The sequence below is a fragment of the Apaloderma vittatum genome, unplaced genomic scaffold, assembly GCF_000703405.1.
Source record: "Apaloderma vittatum isolate BGI_N311 unplaced genomic scaffold, ASM70340v1 scaffold8438, whole genome shotgun sequence".
Lineage (NCBI taxonomy): Eukaryota > Metazoa > Chordata > Aves > Trogoniformes > Trogonidae > Apaloderma > Apaloderma vittatum.
The window spans coordinates 1,818-23,334 of NW_009732384.1; the positions used below are offsets into that span (position 1 = coordinate 1,818).

At 36.1% G+C, this 21,517-nt stretch overlaps 1 protein-coding gene across 1 annotated transcript; it reads left to right on the plus strand.

The window, feature by feature from the left end:
• Positions 1–422: 422 nt before the first annotated feature.
• TRPC1 (transient receptor potential cation channel, subfamily C, member 1) lies at positions 423–15,808 on the plus strand. Its single transcript, XM_009875509.1, has 9 exons — positions 423–445; positions 1,046–1,241; positions 2,775–3,111; positions 6,806–6,945; positions 8,928–9,071; positions 13,043–13,218; positions 13,378–13,579; positions 14,092–14,286; positions 15,119–15,808. Exons 1-9 carry the CDS (start codon positions 423–425, stop codon positions 15,344–15,346), a joined length of 1,641 nt encoding a protein of 546 aa, XP_009873811.1. The 3' UTR covers positions 15,347–15,808.
• Positions 15,809–21,517: the final 5,709 nt, after the last annotated feature.

Below are 21,517 nucleotides of genomic sequence, written 5' to 3' on the forward strand. Positions count from 1 at the left end.
AAGCTCTCCGTATTTGTTGCTCATACTGTGTGTGTTGGCATAGATGTGCTTCAGATGAGCTAATGATCCCAGCACCTTTTTGTGAGTGTGGGCCCCATCTCCTACCAGACCCTTCTCAGGTGTTTCCATGATTTCTGAACCATCAACAACAACCCTTGCCTCCTCATTTCTCACTATATGTCTGTCCCTCATGTCCACTGAGATGGCATAGCTTATAATGTAAGACTCTGAAGAGTGCATGTGTATGTGTGTGTATATATATATATACATATGAAAAAATATGTGTATCTGTTTAGATTTCATGCTGAAAATGCCATGTCTGTTTAATGAAGAAATGGTCGGTATAATTTTGTGTTCAAACTATGAAAGCATATACCATTTTGAAACTTACGAGCACAAACACATGTATTTTTTATGAGAACATGAAAGCAAATATTCATATGGGGTAAAATTCTGCTTTCATGAAATACTTGAATTTTCTGGTTTTCTAGCTGATTTTGTTAGTAAGAATTCAACTGTTGCATTTTTGTGATACAGCTTGGCACTAGAGAGGATTGTGTGTGCCAGGTGAGACAAGTGAATAGTGTAGTTTCTTACATTTATTGCATTAATAAATAGTGTTCAGTGAATAGATTTTCAGATGACAGAAATAAAGACCAAAACAACTTGCCTTCCAAAATGGAAGGTTCAAATGTTGAATTGCCAGTGTCATGTTTTGTGACTACTACACTTTCTCATGTTCTGGGAACAGTCCTAAGCTTTAATTCTTTATATAGAACTTCTAAGACAAAACTGTAAGTTTGTAATTTTTTCTCTCTATGTAGTGCAGTAGCAAACTGAACTGAAGTGTAATTGGCACATTGCATGGTGAAACTTACTCAGAGTTGTTTTCAGAATGCTTGGATCTTTGCATACGGCTGTTAATTTGCATACGTTCTTAATTTGTCATATCTTAATATATAATCTAAACAAAAAATGAATATTGATGATTTAATGGAAAATCTGTGAGAAGTAAAATAGTGTGTACTGTTTCTGTGTCTTTCAGAAATGATTATGAAGAGCTAGCTCAGCAGTGCAAAACCTTTGCTAAAGATTTACTTGCACAAGCACGGAACTCACGGGAGCTGGAAGTTATTCTGAATCACACGTCTAGTGATGAACACGTAGACAAGCGAGGATTGTTGGAAGAGAGGATGAACTTAAGTCGCTTAAAACTTGCAATCAAGTATAATCAAAAAGAGGTTTGTCTTTGCAGAAATTTGGTAGGCTTTCTGTATCATATTTTGCTAGTCATTCATTTAATTTATTGTTCTGTTTCTAGATGTAGAACTGGAAATAAATTTGCAAGAGTTATAGAAGAGATAGGGATGCATAGAACATCTGCATGTGAAATAGGGAAATGATACTGCAAGATAGCAAGTATTTCTTCAGTATTTACTGTGGAGAAGAATGCAGTATTTTCTGTACTAGAGTATAGACTACTGCTCTTTCATGAGCAGCTCTGGTAGTGGCAATTACTTGTTTAGACCCTTATTAAATTCTTGCCTATGGAAGCATGGATCCCTAGGTGCCATACTTGATTTATCATCCTCTCACTTCTCATTAGCTCTTGGGCTTTGGCTCAGACTTCGTCTTTGCTGTTCAGACCTATGTTGGTATAACTGAAGAGCATCTCAGTTCCAGAACAGTAGGGCCTTAATATCCCATCAGTATAGAAGTTATTTCATGCAGTAGATCGTTGTTGTCTTTATCCCTTGACAAATTATAGCTCTAGTTTTGCTGTGCTAGAAGACAAATGGATCTTAGTGTGATTCTAGTATAGTGACTGGGCAGAGAGAGAAAGTTCCCTTTCCATGAAAATCTTATTTTCAATTAGCATTTGCAGAAGGCATTAGAATTCTGTCTGGTTTACGTATCTAGGCTTAAACTGTTTGTGAAACTCTTAAAATACGTATATTTAAAAGTCATAAGCTATAGAGTGTCCTAGAACCAGCATTACACATTTCTTGTATGCGTTAAAGAAGCATGTGTAAGTATTTCAGATGTTCTTCTGGTTTTGAGCCTAGCTTGTTTTTACCACAGTGGTTGAAGCAAAACAACAGGGTTTTTTGTGTGATGCAAGGAAATTATCTTTGCATAATTTTTTTTTTTTCGGCAAGTTTACTGTAGAGACAGGTTTTGTGATGCTTTCTAAAATGTGATGATAATAAAGGTTCCTTTTGTTGATATTTTAAAAATTAAGTGACAAAGCATCCTTTTGTGAAATATATTTTTTTTGTAACTCCATGCAAATAAATGCCTGAAATTTGAAACTACATTTGCATAATCTACATAATACTGAGACCAAAATGATCTCCTTTTGAGGGACTGATACAGTGTAGCTTACTGTGATTTAAAACATGATTCTGTGAAAATTAACTCTGCGAAATAGTCATATGAGTTCTGATGTTACTTATGTGCTAGATTTCTAAGTAATTAGAAATCAAAACTCATTGAAAGTCTCTAGTTTGTATAATTCACATTTAGTTACTGGTTTTAGGAAGGAAATTAAAATTACGGATGTTTATAATGATAATGGGTTCATAGCATTTTTTTTCTTTTATGATATGATTAATTTAACTCAGTATTCTTGCCTTTTCCTGTTCATTGATAGCTGCACATAGTTTGAAAATTAATTTTAATAATATAAATTACTAATCTGTATCAAGAAACCTGAGACTGATCTCTTGTTTGTGTTGTTTTTGTTGTTGTTGTTGTTGTTGTTTTTTCCCCAGTTTGTTGCTCAGTCTAACTGCCAGCAGTTTCTAAACACTGTGTGGTTTGGACAGATGGCAGGCTATCGACGCAAGCACACGTGCAAGAAAATTTTGACTGTTTTGACGGTTGGCATTTTCTGGCCAGTTCTCTCCCTGTGTTACTTGTTAGCCCCTAAATCTCGAGTAGGTCGAATAATTCACACTCCTTTTATGAAGTTTATTATTCATGGAGCTTCATATTTCACATTTCTGTTGTTGCTTAATTTGTACTCCCTTGTCTACAATGAGAATAAGAAGAATACAATGGGACCAGCCCTTGAGAGAATAGACTATCTTCTGATAATATGGCTAATTGGTAGGTATGATTTGAGTAGATTGGATGACAATTGCTGATGTTGATTGAGCAGTAATAATTTTTACTACCTTCTTATGAAATTAGCCTGTACTCATTGCTTGACCAAGATCTGCTTTTTGGAGGATAGTGTTACAGGGGAAAAAACCAAACCAAACAAAACCAAACATGTTTTGAAGAAGGGATGTGAAGTGTTAGAACAATCTCTAGTTATCACAAAAAGTGAATGTTGTAGGGTCTAGCAGAGGAGAAATGTGAATTTTTCTTCAAAAGAACTGGTAGCAGAGCGATGCAAGTGAGATTTGGTCGTGCAGCAACAAATTAATGTAAAAGCTGTGTATCTTGTAGACATTTTAAAATTCTAATCTTAAAAAAAAATAAATAAGAGAATGAAAAATAACCTGAAGGCAAAGCACGTGTGTGTACCTCAGATGAATAGTTTGGTAACAGATAAGAGCCAGTCTTCCACTAGTTTTCCTTAGTGCTAAGTTGAGGACTAAAATTAATTCAGACATTGTTTTTTTCTGTGAATAGGTAGTATTATTTAGTATGTGGATGGTTTAATCATTGTGAGTCAAACTTGTTCCATTTCTTCCTCAGCCAACAATCTGCGAAACTTTGTAATTTCTTTCAGCTCTCTTTTACTGGAAGTGTTTGGACAACGCTTTTAAAGTTATGGTTTAACTTTTAGGTTGCCATGTGTGGAGTCAGTAGATACACTTGATAATCCATGTCGATTGCTTCCAACTCAGGGTATTCAGTGCTTGTATGAATTCTGTAAAAAAGTAGTAGGAATGATTTAAGATTCTTAATTATGTGTCTGTGTGGATTATGCTAGAATCTGAATATTCTTTGAAAATGTAGTTAAGATTTTTATGTAATCAAAGTAGATTGAAAGTATTTTGACGTTGTATGCAAATTAATGATAATTCTTCTGGATTGTAAATAGTTGGGAGTAAGCACACAGTTAGTCATAAAATCAGTTCCGATGCTGTTTTCATTTCTATTTTAATACGCTCCTACAGGATGATAGAACAGGAGGATTCTGTACATTTTCATTGTACTAATTCAGCTTTAAACAATTGTCAAAATTTAGGCGTCTCCAAATTCTCTTTCCTAGTTGTAAATGTGAAATTTGTATATTATTCTGCTAAGCTCAGGAAGAGGTCTTTTGAATATATATACAAAATTGACATCAACAATAAGTAACAACTCAGTCTTTCATGACCAGTTCTGTAATGCTTTATTTGAAAATAATTAATATTCCAATTTGGACTTGTTGCAGAGTTGGCATACTGTTTAAAGAAAAATGTGTGTTGTGTATGTTTATGTATGCATACTCCATCTTATCTTAAGAAATTGAAGGTGTGCATTTACCACATTCTCGTTTTAAAACACAGAAGTATTAATTTCTCCGTATTATAACTTTCCATTTCTGTATGTCATTGTCACCAATTATCTTAACTGTACCTGAAAGGGCACATGTTAATTCTGGTTGATGCAGTAGAGGGAGCACAGGTGTAATTTTTGTTGAGTACACATGAACTTCTGTAAACCCCTTTAAAATGTTTTTTGATTGTTTGGTATATTCTTTTTATATTACAATGTTAATTAAATTGGTGGAAACTTACGGTATTTAGTTATGTATCATTTAATTGACTGGACTTTTAAAAAGCAGTGATACAGCTGAAAACACTTTTTATCAAGTAATGGGTAATTTATTTGTTATTTTAAGAGGGGTGTTTTTTTGTAATGGTGATTCCTTTCATTGTTTAGTTATATTAAAATTGTTGAGTAGTTCAGGCAAATTTCCAAAATACCCAGTACCCTATGTACAGACACATGCAGATCTTAAAAGAAACTTGACAGCCTCGAATGTAGAGTACAGGTCAGTGTTACAGACTCTTCCTTTGTTTTGGGATTCAGTATTTCATTTTAGAAATTCTTTTATTCCATCAAATCTAGTGTAGACAGAAGGCGAGTCATTAGGTGGTATTGGAAATTTTATTGAAGGCCATAGGAGCATTTTATTTTCTTCATGTAGTATTTTAATGTGGATTTTGGATAGGATTGAAAAATGACCCATAAGTAATATAAATCACTAAAAGCAAGCTATTTTTCACATTATTGAATTTTAAGATTATTTTTTAAGAGTACTTGCATTTATAGCTTAAATGCCTATTTCATAATCACATATTGTACTGTTCCCTTACAAATATTTAGTAAGTTGAAAATAATATATTTGGAAAATGTGTGAAAAAATCAACTGGAATAAAAAGAACTACGTAACAAGGATTTACCAATATTATTGTCTTTCACAGTCCCATTAAAATACTTTCTAAAAATCAATGTCAAAATGGCCACAGCAGAATTTCTAACACTTAAAGTCAGTAGCTAGTTTTGTGTTTTACCAGATTGTTTGAAAATAATGAATACAATTATTCTCTTTCCCAAGTTACTGAGCCTGTACCTATTCCAAGTTATTGAGTCTATACTGCAGCAAAATAAAGCAACAGAACTCAAATCTTTGTGTTTGTACATAACAGCCTCTAATTCTCAAAATCCTTTTGCTGATTCTGGAACAAATTTAGTGTAAAATACAGGTTAATCGTGTGGAGGTTCTAGTTTAGAAATACTTTCTTCAAAAAGAGATTTATGCAAGTCTTCTAGCAAACTGTATGCAGCACGCGTTTTCTCCCCCCCCATCATGCCGTTCAAAATTGCCATAAAGCTGACTGAATTAATAAAATCATACTTAAGTATCTGATTCATTTTTTTCCCATTCACTGGATCTTGTTCCTATTGGGCCAAAGTTTTAGAGAAGTTGCAGAGTTCTAAAAGCTGAGCCAAATTTTAACTACCATTTATCAACATGGTGCTTTTATTCTTGTCCTAAATATAGTAGCGTACATCTGAAATGCTAAAACAAAAAAAAATAAATGATTATTCATAAAAATCAAAGGTGCCATTATATTTCATTTATTGGTTCTTTCAAGTTTTATAAAAATATTGACTCTGTTAGGGACATTCAGTTAGCAAAATTTGTAGCAACTGTTTTTTTCCATACAGCCAGATATTGTTAACAATGATAAAATTCATTTTCGTGTAAAGATCCTGAATATTTAAATGTATGTTACTCTAAGTTAAAACTTCTGATTTTTGCAAACTTAAGTCATGGTCTCTGACCACTTTATCTCCTAATGTTACTTAATATCAGTTAGGTTAGAAAAGTTCTACCTTTTGGATGGTTTCAGTAACAGCTACTGACCTGATTATTCTCAAAAAAACCATTTCGTACTACCTACTCACTCCCAGAAAATACTCGATGCTTTATATACCGATGTAATGATTTCTGCAGTGCATTTGGAGAAAATTAATACTTCTCCTTCAGGAAAAGCGTTTCTATTCTAGCCCTTTATTTAAATTTGACCCTTTTCTGTCCAATGTTTCTCCTACATTTCCTATTTTTATTGGAGAGTGAGTTCCTTAGTGGGACAGTAGGCTTGAAAAGGTTAAACGTCTTGTTATGTTGTTAATGTTTGCAATCTAATGCAATGATTTTAGTAAGTTTACTCGATTAATTCTGTCTCATTGCTAAAATTTCATATACAAAAAACAGTCAGAACTGCTTCTGTTGTAAAAGAATATATATTCGGTGCAGTGGCTTAACTTCCCTGACTTTTTTTTTCCCCTGCAGGAATGGTGTGGTCGGATGTTAAAAGACTCTGGTATGATGGTTTAGAAGACTTTTTAGAAGAATCACGTAATCAGCTTAGTTTTGTCATGAATTCCCTATATTTGGCAACTTTTGCTCTCAAAGTAGTTGCCCATAACAAGGTGAGCAGCCACTTTCATAGATCCAAAGTTCTTCTGGGACAAGTCTATAATTTTAGTACATTGCTGCAAAATATGTGAAAATGTTACATGTGGTGTGTTAGTAGTATGTTGTAGTTAAATGTACTACGTTACGAGTAGCCTACTATGTGAATACAGTTTAGGCTTTTGAGTAATATGTGCTGTGTAGTTGCCAAGATCTGTAAACTTCGTGCATCTTGAGCTTGAGAGATGAGGCAAATGAGAGTTAGAAAATACATCAAAACATGTCCCAGGTTCTCAGGGACCCCACACAGTTACTGTCTTCCTTGCAAGAACTGGTTGGTCCTCCAAATGGCTTGATTTTCATTTGGGGAAATCTTCTCGTACCGCTCATGTGATTTTGCATTTGAGTTTGCCTGATTTCATAGATCAGTACTATGCAGAAAGCTAATAGTAATTCAGATAGTGAATTGCCTAAAACTTTTTTGATGCAGAAAGTTTTATTTAGCTTTTGATTACATGTGCTCGGATGTCTTAGGTGTTTGTGAGGTTTTTCTGAAATGTTTGGGGTTTGGTGGGGTTTTTTTGTAATAGGGAAGAACGCCCCAAGACCTTAGAGGAGCCTTGTCTTTTCTCTGTGAAAAGCCATCTGGAGTTCACTGAAGATCCAGGTTTTGAAAATGATCATTCCCATTCTATTGCACGTGTTTTTAGCTGCACAACATATGGCAAGCTGCCAGACCAATTAGGTGTGAATATTTTAGCAAAACTTGAGCCACTGCAGTAGCGCCATTATTTTGTATTGCAAATTGTGAGCTGACAGCTGTCTTGACAGTTGGGAGGCAAATAAACTGGTTCAGTTCTTCCCAATTTGATGTTTGGCTCATTTCTTTATCCTTGCATTGATTCACAGATTGGTAATCATTTGGAAAGGAAAGCTTCGTTTCTTGGAAAAAAGGAAGAGAGGGAATGCCATGTTGGGCTGCCTTCTCAACTGTTTATTTTGCCACCAGCACATGTCTGTATAGTAGTTCCTATGCTAAGAGCCTTTTGCTACTAATTTAAGTTGTAACCTTTTTGAAGGTGCAGGACTCCTCTCCTTTGTAACAGGCACAGTGGCTTTTTTGCCACTTTTATATGGCAAAATTATATTTTAGGAATTATTTAGAAAACCAAATAAAATGTAAACCAAGCATTTTTAGGTCCATATTGTAGGCACTGAAACTGTATGAAGTAAAGGAAGTGTCTCTGTAGCAGAAGGATTTGTACACTTGCAATTGCAACATATAAAAATACGTTTATCCACGTTTCTTTCCATGTTTGTGCAGCGCGCTTCTGTCCAAGTTATTTTAAAGCAACTTCGGGTTCCTTAGCTTTTGAATATCTGTTTTGAGACAGCAGACCCTGGTAATACAGATGCAGAATGTTGTCAGCCAAACTCCCAAGTTAGGCAACCATGAAATAGTATTTAGTGGATATACTTTAAGGATGTGTTTACTCATGACTTCCATTCTCTGTAGTTATTCATAAAACCCATTTTAGAAACCCCAGATCCTAAGTATTTCTAAATCATCTTAAATCTGGTTAAGACCAGCTGTCACCACATTGCAGTTACATCAGTTTTCTTTGCATCATTTTGATTTTGACTGAGAGGTATTATACTAGACAATGCACATGTTTATAAAGCATGCGAGTCTCTGTTTCAGCAAACTGAAAAACAGAGTAGAAGGGAAACTCAAACAGAGAAATAAATATTTTGCTGAGCAAATGGGTGGCAGAGATGGGTACTGAATTCAAATCATCAGATTTCTGGCTCCCTCTGGAATGGCTTTTAAAATACTTTAGTCCGTAAAGAGTGAGATATCTGAAAGAGGTAAGCCCTGTGAATTGTATGTGATAATTTCCTTTATGCCTGTTTTGGAGGCATAAGCAGGGAGTGGTGCATGAGAGCATTTCTGTGTTTGTAAGGTCAGTGATCTCGGTTTGTCTTTTTTATTTTGCAGTTTCATGATTATGCGGAAAGGAAGGACTGGGATGCTTTCCATCCTACCCTAGTGGCAGAAGGTCTTTTTGCTTTTGCTAATGTTCTTAGTTATCTGCGTCTCTTCTTCATGTACACAACCAGCTCTATTCTGGGACCACTCCAGGTGAATATCATTGCTGCTTGAGCAAATACTAAACTTGATCTCAATTTGCTGTGAAGAGTCTTACTGAAAATAGAAAAAGAAGGAATTATAGTAAGAAATTAAAAAGTAGAAAAAAAGTGATGTTGCATTGAAGTTTGGGGTTTTTTTAATCTCGGTGAAACACAGATTTAGATGGAGAAAGGTGAGAAAAATAATGGAAGACCTAGTATAGTTCACTGTCTTACCATTTTTTTTCACCCTGGTAACAGTGCCTATATTGATTTTGGTTTTGTCAGTTGTTAGCTTAAGATACTGCATAATTGTCTGCAGTTTGGAAACTGTAAGGTCCTGTAAAGTTCTGTGCAAATGATTGTCCTAACTTCTTGTCTCTGAAAGACATGAATGAGATGTGTCACAAGGAAGAGTAGTCAAAAGCCTTTGTGTTTATGTCTGTGATCTCACTGAAGTTGCATGTTGAGTTGAATTGTGCAAATTGCTTTGGTTTGGAAAATATACATCTCTCAAAAGTATTGAAATAGAGATTCATTTATAGCCAGTTTTAAGAAGGGAGAACAGGTTTCTTTTTACTTGGAATTTGCTGGAGTCTTCCAATGAGTAATAATGACATCGAAAACCCCCACGTTTTAATTATGTAATGCAATTAATTCAGTCATGGTAAGCGGAACTAATTAATTAATTATTTTAATTGATTAAAATTCATCATCCCACTAGAAATCATGGGGGAAAGTATTAACCATCTTGTTTTGTGATGCTGTAGCAGTAGAGACTGCAACAGTTTCTAATTTTAAGCTAAATTCATGTTTTTCACTTAAAGTTGGAATTTAGCCTGCTTTTCTGCAAAGAATTTCCTGATTTGGGAGCAGACAGGGAGATTTCAACTGCATTTATGCCATGTAGTGGGTTTTTTGTTAGTTCATCTCTTTTGGTTTCTTTTTAGGCATTGCGATAAATTTCACATAAATTGGGTGGGCTAGAGGGTGCAATATGGCACTATACAGAAGGTCTAGTACCTTTGGGATTAAGGGGAGGGACCCTGGACTATTATTAGGGCATTATATTTAGGATGCAATTACCTTCCTCAGTCCTTTTTAGATTAAAAGGAGGAAGAAAGCTTCCTTCTAAAAATTGTGAGTAGAAGTCACCTTATTCCACTAGCAGTATTTTTTTCCCCGCTGTTATTTCTGTTCAGCATGATTCCTCCGTGCTGACTGATTTTTTTACTTTGTCAGTGAAAAGCCCATAAAAACTAAAGCTCCTGTTAGCCCACCTGGCTGAAAAAAAAGCTTTGCATAGGTACACTTCTGCTTCTCTGGCCTCTCTTCCGGGAAGATTTATGACGATAGATCAGACAAGCCTTCTTGTACCAATGACATTTTTTTCTCTCATTTATTAATTTATTTCCCCATATCAGGATTTTGTTAGTATATCTGGTTGTCCATGTCATGGACATCATGACATGGGTCATGATGGGTCATGGGACATCACTGGGTTTGCAATTGTCTGTTGAATAAAGATACTTGGAATGAATGGGGTAGTCATCCAGTGCTTAATGCTGATGGACTTTGTCCTAATAGGTCTAATCAATGCTTTGTCCTCTTTTCTAATGAACTGCAATAGTTTTAAGAGCTTTGTGGCAAAAGGATGATTTGTGAAAGGATCCTGCAAGAAATATTGTCACTCTTAAGTATAAAGGCAGAATAAATTTTTTTTTTAACTTTTGCTCAGCAATTACAGCTACATGGAAAGGAGGTTCTGAAGTACATAGTTTTGGCTCAGATCACTAGGTCTTGTATCAAGGCTTTAAGATCTAGCCGAAAACCTGCAGCCTGAAAGTTCATCTTATGTTCGTAAGTTAGATTACTTAATCTTGCTGCACAAATAATTATCTTGTAGAATATTTTTATTTCATATAAAACTATGCTCTTCAAAAAGAAAAATAATCACTTGTTAAATTGGTCTTTTTAAAATCATCATAAAAAGTGCTTTAAAAATAATGTTCATAGTTCTTGTAACCACTCTTAATACTATTGGCAGATGCCTGTTTCTCCTCAGAGTTTTATTTCTTGCCCTTTTCTCTCTAGCTATCAGTATGTTGCCATTAAATAGTGGTGGGTTTTTTTATACATTTTTAATGGAAGCATACTTGCATACGTTGAGAAAAATAGAGAAGTTGTTGCAGTAAGCATCAGGCTTGTTACACAAATTGATTGAACACTGAAGTCTCTCCACGTTTTAATGGTATTCACTGTTAATTGGGCATATTTATTTATGTACTGGATTTTGCACAAGTTTTTTTTATTAGGAGTCTATGTTATGAAATTTTCCAAGTAAATAAAAACAGTCAACAGTCATGCATTCAGTGGCACACTGAAACTTATGTTATTACTGTTGACCAGTACAGCTTGTGCAACAGGTCTTACAGTATTTTCTGAAAGTAGGTCACAAAGTTCAAACTGTGGTAATCAAACATGGCACAGAAAGCCAGCAGTGTGTGGTGGGGGAAAGGCAGCCACTGTGTTCTCTTGGCTTATAGGGTTATTTTTAAGCAATCATCTACTTTACTTATTGATTAGTAAAACCTATTTTAATACATATTTGTAAGTTGGCTGAGTTATGGGCTTTTTATTATTAGCATAAGATACCATAATATTGCCCTAGATTAGAGGGCTTAGAAATTCTAAATACTGAGAAAGAAATAACATGACTGTATGAAGAAAGCAACTGGTATTTGGACTGTGTTATTACACTCTGTTCCAAACAATACAGCTTTGGGTGGTTTGCCATTTTTGTGCATTCCTGTTTCATTTGTCATTGTCTTGCCTGTGACCACATGTCAGTTAAAGGGTAAATGTTTTGTGGGGTTTGTGGGTTTGGTTTTTTTTTTCCTAAAGAGTAAGATGTGATGAAACCATGTGATAGGGATTGCATTCATCCGTGACCTAATGATGCAGTTACTACCTAGCGCTGCCTACAGCTGCAGATTCTTCATGACTACAGCAAACTGTGCGAAGAAGAGAGGATCTGCTGCACGACAGGGGCGCTCACTGAATTCCCAGCAGCATGGAGGGGGCAGAAGCTCACATCCCAGTAAACTTGTGCTTGAAAACCTGACCAGTGATTAATTCTGGACTATGATTTGGAACACATTCTGATTCATATAAGATTAGCCTTCCACACAGCGATTTACATAGAGGATTAGATTTACATGATCCCATTTTATATATTTCCATTCTTTCCAATAGTGTATTGTTCTCTGATGAAGTTTGTGGGAAGGGTAAAGGAGATAAAATAAACAGTTTGTGTTACGTGTGTGGAAAAATTGATGCTTATGACTAAAGCAAGTCAAGGTCTTCTCTGTGTATCGGAACTGCATGGGCGTAATTTTTTTTTTAAAGGTGCTGCATTTGTCCTGTTGCAAACTTCTGTATAGGATATTTTGAAATGGAAACTAATGATCTGAATTCAGTGTCATATATTCTGTACTTTACACCCTTAAAGTTTTACGTGCTTACATACCTACACATTGTGTATATTTAAAAGCTTAACGTAAAACGTACGTGAAGGTGGGTTTTGGTATACCCGTTTTTAATTAGTGATGGATTATGTTTCCAAATGTTTTGATTAATTCAATGTCCTTATTAAGTGTTTTCTTAACTTTCTATGATACTATATATGTTCAAGTATGTTTCATTTACTGTTTTTACCTATTATCTTATGAGTTCCTTTTTACCGTTGATATTACAAATAAAGTTGTACAATGCTATTGTTTATGGTTAATAGAAGGACATTGAATTTTCTTTTTAACATGTAGAATTTTTCACTGAAATATGGTACAAAGTCTGTTTAGCATCTTAAAATTGAAGTTAAACATTTAAGATGTAAATAGGTATATTTTTGATTATAGGCTGGAGAGACTACTAACAAAAATAACTACATGTTTTACTAAATTTTGAAATAAATCTATTTCACAGATTTCAATGGGGCAGATGCTACAAGATTTTGGAAAATTTCTGGGCATGTTTCTTCTTGTCTTGTTCTCCTTCACAATTGGATTGACACAACTTTATGATAAAGGATTTACTGTAAATGAAGAAAAGGACTGTGCGGGTATTTTCTGTGAACAACAGAGCAATGACACATTCCATTCGTGAGTTTGATATTTATGAAATAGTTGAACTTTTCTAGCCCTTAATTGCTAGTAATGAAACAACACTGGAATTTTTCACTGAGCTTGAATTTATATTAACTAAGCTCACTTTTGATGTTTGCTTTACCTAACCAGATAATTTTTCTTCCTTTTTTGTAGGTTTATTGGTACATGTTTTGCTCTGTTCTGGTATATATTCTCCCTGGCACACGTAGCAATCTTTGTCACACGGTTTAGCTATGGTGAAGAATTACAATCCTTTGTGGGTGCTGTTATTGTTGGTACCTATAATGTGGTGGTTGTGATAGTATTAACTAAACTCCTTGTGGCAATGCTTCATAAAAGTTTTCAGCTGATAGCAGTAAGTAATTTCTGATTAATTACCAGTAATTGCCAGCTGTATCTTTTATTACAAATTCCTCCTTACAATATGTAGACCTCCATGGATGAGCTCTGCCTTTGAGCTCAGATGGGGCATCTTTCTTTCAAATATGAACTTTTTATTTACTTTGATCCAAATAAATGGATACTTGGCATGTTGAATATGTGCAAGGCTCTGGCCTTCTGGGAATTGAAGACTCTTGAAAGTATGATTGTTTAAGTCAGGATGCTATTCTTGTTAAGGTGTGGTGCTTGGGTTTACACTTTGATAGCTACATTTTGTGCTTACACTAGAGTATAGTGAATGGAAGAGAGATGTGTGTGCGTTTTTTAATTATTTAATGTGCGTACATTAAAACTAATTAATTAAAACACTAATCTGTATATTAAAATACTTTGTAGTCAAAGTGAAATAGGAGTCAGTTTTTCGGGTATGAGAAAATATGTTAATGTCTTTGCTTCTGATCTCTGTTTATGTTTCTGATGCTTTAGAATCATGAAGATAAGGAATGGAAGTTTGCTCGTGCTAAGCTTTGGCTTAGCTACTTTGATGACAAATGCACGCTACCTCCACCTTTCAATGTTATTCCCTCTCCTAAGACAATCTGTTACCTTTTCAACAGTCTCAGTAAATGGATCTGCTCTCATACATCAAGTGGCAAAGTAAAACGCCAGAACAGCCTAAAGGTAAAAAATCATTGGGAAAGCTGTAGGCTCTGAAGCTGGAAAGTTGCTGCTTGCTAAAATGAATTAGCAAATTGCTGCATGAAGCTGCCTGTCATGTGGGGAGTGCTACTAAGATAAGTAGGAACTATGTAATAATATGTATTGCATTCAAAATAAAAAAAATGTTACCTGTTTCTATGTAAGTAAGATTCTATTAACTTTTGGGTTCAGTAATTTCAACCCACTTCCCTCCAATTCCCAATTTTCACAATAATAGTCTGGAAAAATGCTTTAATTGATTGAAAATGCATTGAAGCCTCGAGGTAATATGTGCTAATCTCAAAAATGGTGAGGTTAGGGTATTCTTTGAGGAAGGTAATTGATTTTAAACATATCACAGAAGTGTCAAAATAAGTAACTGAACAGGATTGCTAAAACTTCTCATTGATGGGGGGAGAGGATTTTTTTGTTGTTGTTAAATAAACATTTTTATTGCACCCTGTAATTTTGTATACTAATTTTTTATTTTCTTGCTGACAAAAGTAGCATTAAATAAACTAAATTCAAAGACGTAAGGGAATGCGCAATGAGAAATATTCAGGATTACAGAACTCTAAATTCCACTTACCAAGCCAAGTAGAATGAAAATCTTCTGTTCTGCTTGTACAGCAGATTATAATTTAATTTAAATTTTCCTGGTAATTTACATGTGGTGTTTATTTGTGTGCATCAGGCTGTATCTATAAAATAGTTTTGTTACTTTGTTCATATGTATTATCTATATAATTGTATACAGTATTTAGGGCTTAGAAATGACTTTGCATAAAAAAATATTTGATGTTTGTTCCCTTAGGAATGGAGAAATCTGAAGCAAAAGAGAGATGAGAATTATCAAAAGGTGATGTGTTGCTTAGTCCACCGTTACTTGACTTCCATGAGACAGAAGATGCAAAGCACGGATCAGGCAACTGTGGAAAACCTAAATGAACTGCGACAGGACTTGTCAAAATTCCGAAACGAAATGAGAGACCTGCTTGGCTTTCGAACTTCTAAATATGCTATGTTTTATCCAAGAAACTAAGGCCTAACTTTTTGTTTAAAAATGTGTTCTTTTAGATACCTAGAGGTGAAAGTGACCTAATTCTGTTGCCAGACCAAATAGAAAGGGAGGTTATTGCACAATAATACATTTGAAATGCATTTGCATGAGTTGCAGCTAGATGTCAAAGTGGTGGAAATAAATGGAAAATCAGACACAGTAATTTTCTTAACCTCTTCATCTTAGTGTGTACATAAAATTTGTATATAGGAAATTTTTTTAATACTCCTCAGACCATGGCTGTCAGATGTCAGAACTTCATAACTGGCACAGTGTTTATTTCTTCTGGTTTTGCTATTTGTTCGTCTTTGATACTTGTTTTTCAAATTGTGGGAGAAGATAGGCTTTTTAAAACAAAAATCCAGTCTAGGTTTATTTTTTAATAGAAAAGTCAGGTATTGAATAATAGAAAATTTCCAGCACGGCTGGAAGTTATGTTTGACTGTAGGTTACAGTGCATGTGAAGACTGTATGGCTCTGAAGAGGCAGTTCTAGTGCCAGGTTTTGTATATTAACGTTGACTTTATACTAACATCTACAGAATAGAGAAAATCAAATCAACTCTTCCCTTTTGTGGGAAATCAAAATAGATCAACCATTTCTTGAATGTTTGTGGTTATATGGAAGACAATCAATTCTTGCTTGGATTTTTCAGTGGTGCCTCAGAAATATGTTTTACTATATATGTTAAGATTGGGAACAGAATTTTAAAACTAACCTATTAACTTTTAATGTTTACTATCTTGGGGTTTTAAAACATGGATGATAAATTATTTGAATTATTAAAACCTGTGAGTTAATAAAAATGAGGTGAAGCATGTTTTTGCTGTTGTTTGCAGTGCTGAGCAATTCCTGTAAAACACCGTGCACTTTTTGTGAGAACATACATTGAATCTGGTCATTAGACAGATGTAGTTTAGGAGGGCCTGCTTTAGACAAGTTTTATATATCCTACTTTTAAACTTGTCTTTCTTTATTCCACCACTGCTGTTGCCAAACTAAACATTTTTTTGTGTCAGGAATACTGTGTTTTGTGAAAACATGTGGTTTGACTTTGCTTACAGTGGACAGTAAGGGCTTTGTGGTTTTTCTGTGCTAGAGGGTCCTATATGGCTTTATACACTTATCTGTAATTAAAATTGAAAAGTTTTAATTGAGAAATGTGAGATTCCTGTATTTTAAATTACAAAGTAAGTATATTTATGATAGCTAGAGGACCGATTGACAGTTTTAGTGTTAGGATGGTGCTCTTCTAAAATGTTCTTACAGCCAGCAGGCACAGGTAGCCTTGACTACAGTTGAATTGGGGAGGTTGATAGAGCAGAGGCTTACATGAATGTTTACTTTTTTGGAAGGAATTCTTAGAAGACTTTTTTCTTGTAAAGGTGATATATTTTCTGTACTATGAAATTATGTATATCTGAACTAGGATTTATTATACTGCTTCCAGAAATCTTAAAGTACAGGAGGATTCTGATAAGCATTGTCTTTAAATCTGAGTAAGAAGCTAACCTCTTGTGTTCCAAGTAAAGAGGATCACTGAAGCTCGTATTTGGGATCAGAGCCCATGTTTGAATAATACACCAACATAAAAACTGTGTGCTGTGTATGTTATGTATATCCAAGAAAGGAAGCAGACAAATAAAAGATCTTTGAAAAACATGATTGTATTAATATTAGTCATATTTGAAACACGTTACATCAGGTACCACATGGAGAATAATTTATTTGTCACGTGTTTTGCCAGTGGATGGAAGGGAGCTGCAGAAAGGACACAGACACGAACAGAAGAGTACTCTTACTTTACTGTATGTTTTAAGGTATTACAAGAGTAAGACAATGGATTTCGTTAAAACAATAAGCTTATTACACTCTAGTTTTAAGCAGCAAGGAGAATAAGCAGGGTAACGCACCTAATCATTACTAATTACGGTCAGTGATAGTGTTTTAAGGAAGATACATCACCGATTGCCCTAATACTTTACCATCATCCAGATCCGCGGACACTGGGGAGCCTCTGTTGCAGCGAGGATCTGCAGCATCTATCCTGGCTATTGGGAGTCCTCCACGGCATGTCTACTCGCAGATGAGGTCTCCAAAATCGCTGCAGGAGGGTCCAGTTTTTATACTACTGAAATTCAAATATGGGAACATCTGATGTCACCTCCCCTGTTGGATTCCACCCGAAGCCGGGCCAGGGCTAAAGGAGGAATGCAAGGGAGTTCCTCTCTGTTGGTCCTAGGGAGGGTCTTTATTTGGGCTTTAATCACATGACTCTCAAGAAGGCCAGGCAGCTGGTTTCACAGTCTTGTAACATGCCTCTGTCTAAAGAATGAGCATTCTGCTTGTTACTGCTACACAGTTTGTTACAGCAAAGTTTTTATGGATTGGCATCAGAATACATATATATTTATACTAAAATAAATTAGTAATACATTACGTAGGTGATTAATATTGCGTGACATTAATAGTATATATTGTGGGACTGTGAGGTTTAGCCAGCACTTCATCATGTTAATGTAAGTTTAAGGAAGGTAGGTGCTGTTAAATGTGTTATTTTTTTTCCTTGTGGTCCCATCCTGTTAAATCTGTTTAAATGGCTTCATGCAGTGCTCAGTCATTTTCACATAGCACTCTGTTCTACTGTGGTGTAGACTTGTCCTTAGGAAGAATTGTTTTACTTCAAGGCACTTTGGGGGGGCTTGGATTGTAACTGTGGTTTCCAAAGGTTTTATTTGTCCCTGAAATACATAAAGTGACAGCTACCAGAGAGAGAAGTTTGTTCTCTGTAGTACCTTAGTTGTATGACACTTTACATTGCAGCCTTTTAATGCCAATTTAAATATTGGCTGTTCTAGAACTAGTCTGCAGATGGTGGGGTTCAGAGAACACTGACAGAACAGTTCTGGATGTGCACAGAGACAAAAATTTAGGTGTCTCTGATACTTCTTTAAACTGGGGTGTCAAAAAAATAAATTTGGAGAAGCCAGCTATAGGATTCAGAACTTCTTTGTACAAATTTTAGTGCAAGTCATGAAAGGGCTAAGTGGTGGTGTTGAGACTACTACAAAATGCTGATTTTTATTTCCTTTCATATTAATGCCTGTTTTGTCTTAGAGCTAATTTTGCCTTGAATGAAAATGGCGATGGAAATTCTCATGCCAGCTCCATTAGCAGCAGAAAGGTCAAAAACATTAATTACTGAAAGCTTCTGTTGAAATGATTTCAGAAATAGTGTTGTGATTAGCTATTTTTGTTTCTCTTTGGTTGCAGGTTGGATTTTAAATGTCTGAAGTTTACAGTCACTACATCTGCTTTTAAAAACTTGTCGCTAATTCTTACTTGAGAAAAGTGGCACTGCTCCATGTTTCTTTAAATCCGAGTTCCTTTTCCCTATTACAGGGCTGCTGCTGTCAGTGCTTTGATTTGGGAAGGAAACTGATGTAACGGGAGTGTTGAGAAGAGTGGGCAGGAGCTTTACCTGCCTACCTGGCAGGTGTCCAGACTCTTCTTGCCTGTCCTGGCTTGAGCTAACGAGAACCAGTTCTTTTCGGGTCGGGTTCGATACCAGGTTTGCATATACGTATATAGTTCACTATTTTTATTATTTCCTTATTCATTAAAGCTCTTTAAATTTTCTTTTTTTCCAATCCATAAGTCTCTCTGCCTCATTCCCTTTTTTCTTTCCACTTGGGGAGAGAGAGGGGTTTAGAGCGTCTGTCAGCGTTTAGTGGCCAGCCCAGCCCTAACTCGCACCATTGCCTCACTGAAAAAAAGTGCATGACAGATGGTCATGTCATCAAAAATAAAAATATTGTAGTTCAAGACAGTAACGAGCATGATTTCCCCATTGCTTCTCCCCAGGCTGCTGCTGAGAAATGCAGAGAACACTATGCCTAAAACCCCTTAACCTGCATAGGAATCAATACTGGAAATTTAAAATTATCATTTAAAAATTTCAAAATTACAAAACTACATGTGCTTTGCAAACAAATGTTGCTTTCAGTTCCATAGAGAAAAGCCGTTTAGTTTAGTCAGTAAGGCAAAGGCCTAGCAATCTGTAAGTGTGGTTACAGCACTGAGCTGTTTGATGTGAGCTGCCACCACAGCCTCTTTGTACCTCTGTGCCTCCCTCTGATTCTTCCCTCTCCTGCCTGGCTACCCATTAAGTCTTTGTCGCGGTGTTTCTTGGCATTACATATGAGAATCACTAACTGAAGAATGGTACTCTACACTCCACTACTGAAGCAAGCAATGAGTACTTCCAATACGATCTGTGTATTTCATTACAGTTTCCTGCCTGTGAGTACAGATTATCAAAAGAACTCTGCTACGGTTTTCTATAGGAGGAAAACAAGATCTTAATATTCTGTTCCATCCATGTCATTTTTAATAGTATTCAAGTATTACCTAGTTAGAAAAGCATGTCTTTCATATCTGCTTTTGACCAAAAATATTCTTCAACCTCTCAGTATTAATCTTTACCTATAATCTGTTTCCATTCCTCCGTTTTTGGTTATAGCCTTTCAGTTTCAGAGTCACAACTCTATACGACAAACAAACCTGACAAAGATCTCTTAGCATTAGAACACTGTCTAACTGCTTCCAGTCTGTTCTTTCCGTTATTCTCAAAATAGCTACTTTTTCAACTTTTTGCATACAGGAATGAAATAAATTAGATATGCCCAAGGCTTGGATGGTTGTACACTCTGCTGGATCAAACACTCATTCTTTAGATAGAGGCATGTTACAAGACTGTGAAACCAGCTGCCTGGCCTTGTTGAGAATCATGTGATTAAAGCCCAAATAAAGACACTCCCTGGGACCAACACAGAGAGGAACTCCCTTGCATTCCTCCTTTAGCCTGGCTGGATGGGCAGTTTGCAGCCAGTCACGAGTGGTGTTCCTCAGGACTCGGTGTTGGGGCCACTCCTGTTTAATACCTTCATCGATGATCTCAACAAGGAGATCAAGAGCACTGTCAGAAAGTTTGCAGAGGACACCAAGTTAGGTGGGAGTGTTGATCTACCGGAGGGTAGGAAAGCTCTTCAGAGAGATCTGGACAGGCTGATTAATGGGCTGAGACTAATCATATGAGTTTCAATAAGGCCAAGTGCCAAGTCCTGCACCCTGGCAGTGCTACAGTCTTGGGGAGGAGTGGCTGGAAAGCTGCCCAGTAGAGGGACCTGGGGGTGTTGATTGATGGCCAGCTGAACATTAGCCAGTAGTGTGCCCAGGTGGTCTAGAAAGCCAATGGCATCCTGGCCTGAATCAGGAATAGTGTAGCCAGCAGGAGCATGAATGATTGTCCCACTGCAGTTGGCACTGGTGAGGTCACACCTCGAGTACTGTGCTCAGTTTTGGGTGCCACAGTTTAAGAAAGACATCATGGTTCTGGAGCGGGTCCAGAGAAGGGCAACGAAGCTGGTGAAGGGTCTTGAGAACAATGTCTTATGAGGAGAAGCTGAGAGCCTTGGGGTTTAGTGTAAAAATGAGGATGAAAGGAGACCTTATCATCCTCTATAACTACCTGAAACGAGGTTGCAGAGAGATGGGTGTTGGCCTCTTCTCACAAGTAATAACTGATAGGACAGGAGGAAATGGCATCAAGTTATGCCAGGGGAGGTTTAGGTTAGACATTAAGAGAATTTCTCCTACACTGAAAGGGTTGTCAAAGACTGGAACAGGCTGCCCAGGAAAGTGGTTGAATCGCCATCCTTGGATGTGTTTAAAAGCCATTTAGATATGGTGCTCAGGTGTTCAGGTTTAGAAGTGGGCCTGGTAGAGTTAGATAAGGGTTGGACTTGATGATCTTAAAGGTCTTTTCCAACCATAACGATTCGACAATTCTATGATTCTGCTGTTTACACAGTACTTTACTGGCACCAGACTGTGCATTGCTCTATTGTCCACCCCATCACAGTACACACGTGTACTTTACTGCCACTAAATTAATTCCTACCTTCCTTCTCCCTAATTGCCTTATGAAACTTAATAGTAGTATTTACTAACTAGATTATAAATATCAGTAGAGAAAAGCATGGCGCTGCTTTGCAGTTGTCTAATTCTTTGAAGAGTAAATCCAGTTCCTATTCAAATCAACAATTCACTGACTTCAATGGCTGGAAAATCAGGCCATTAATCAGCAAGAAA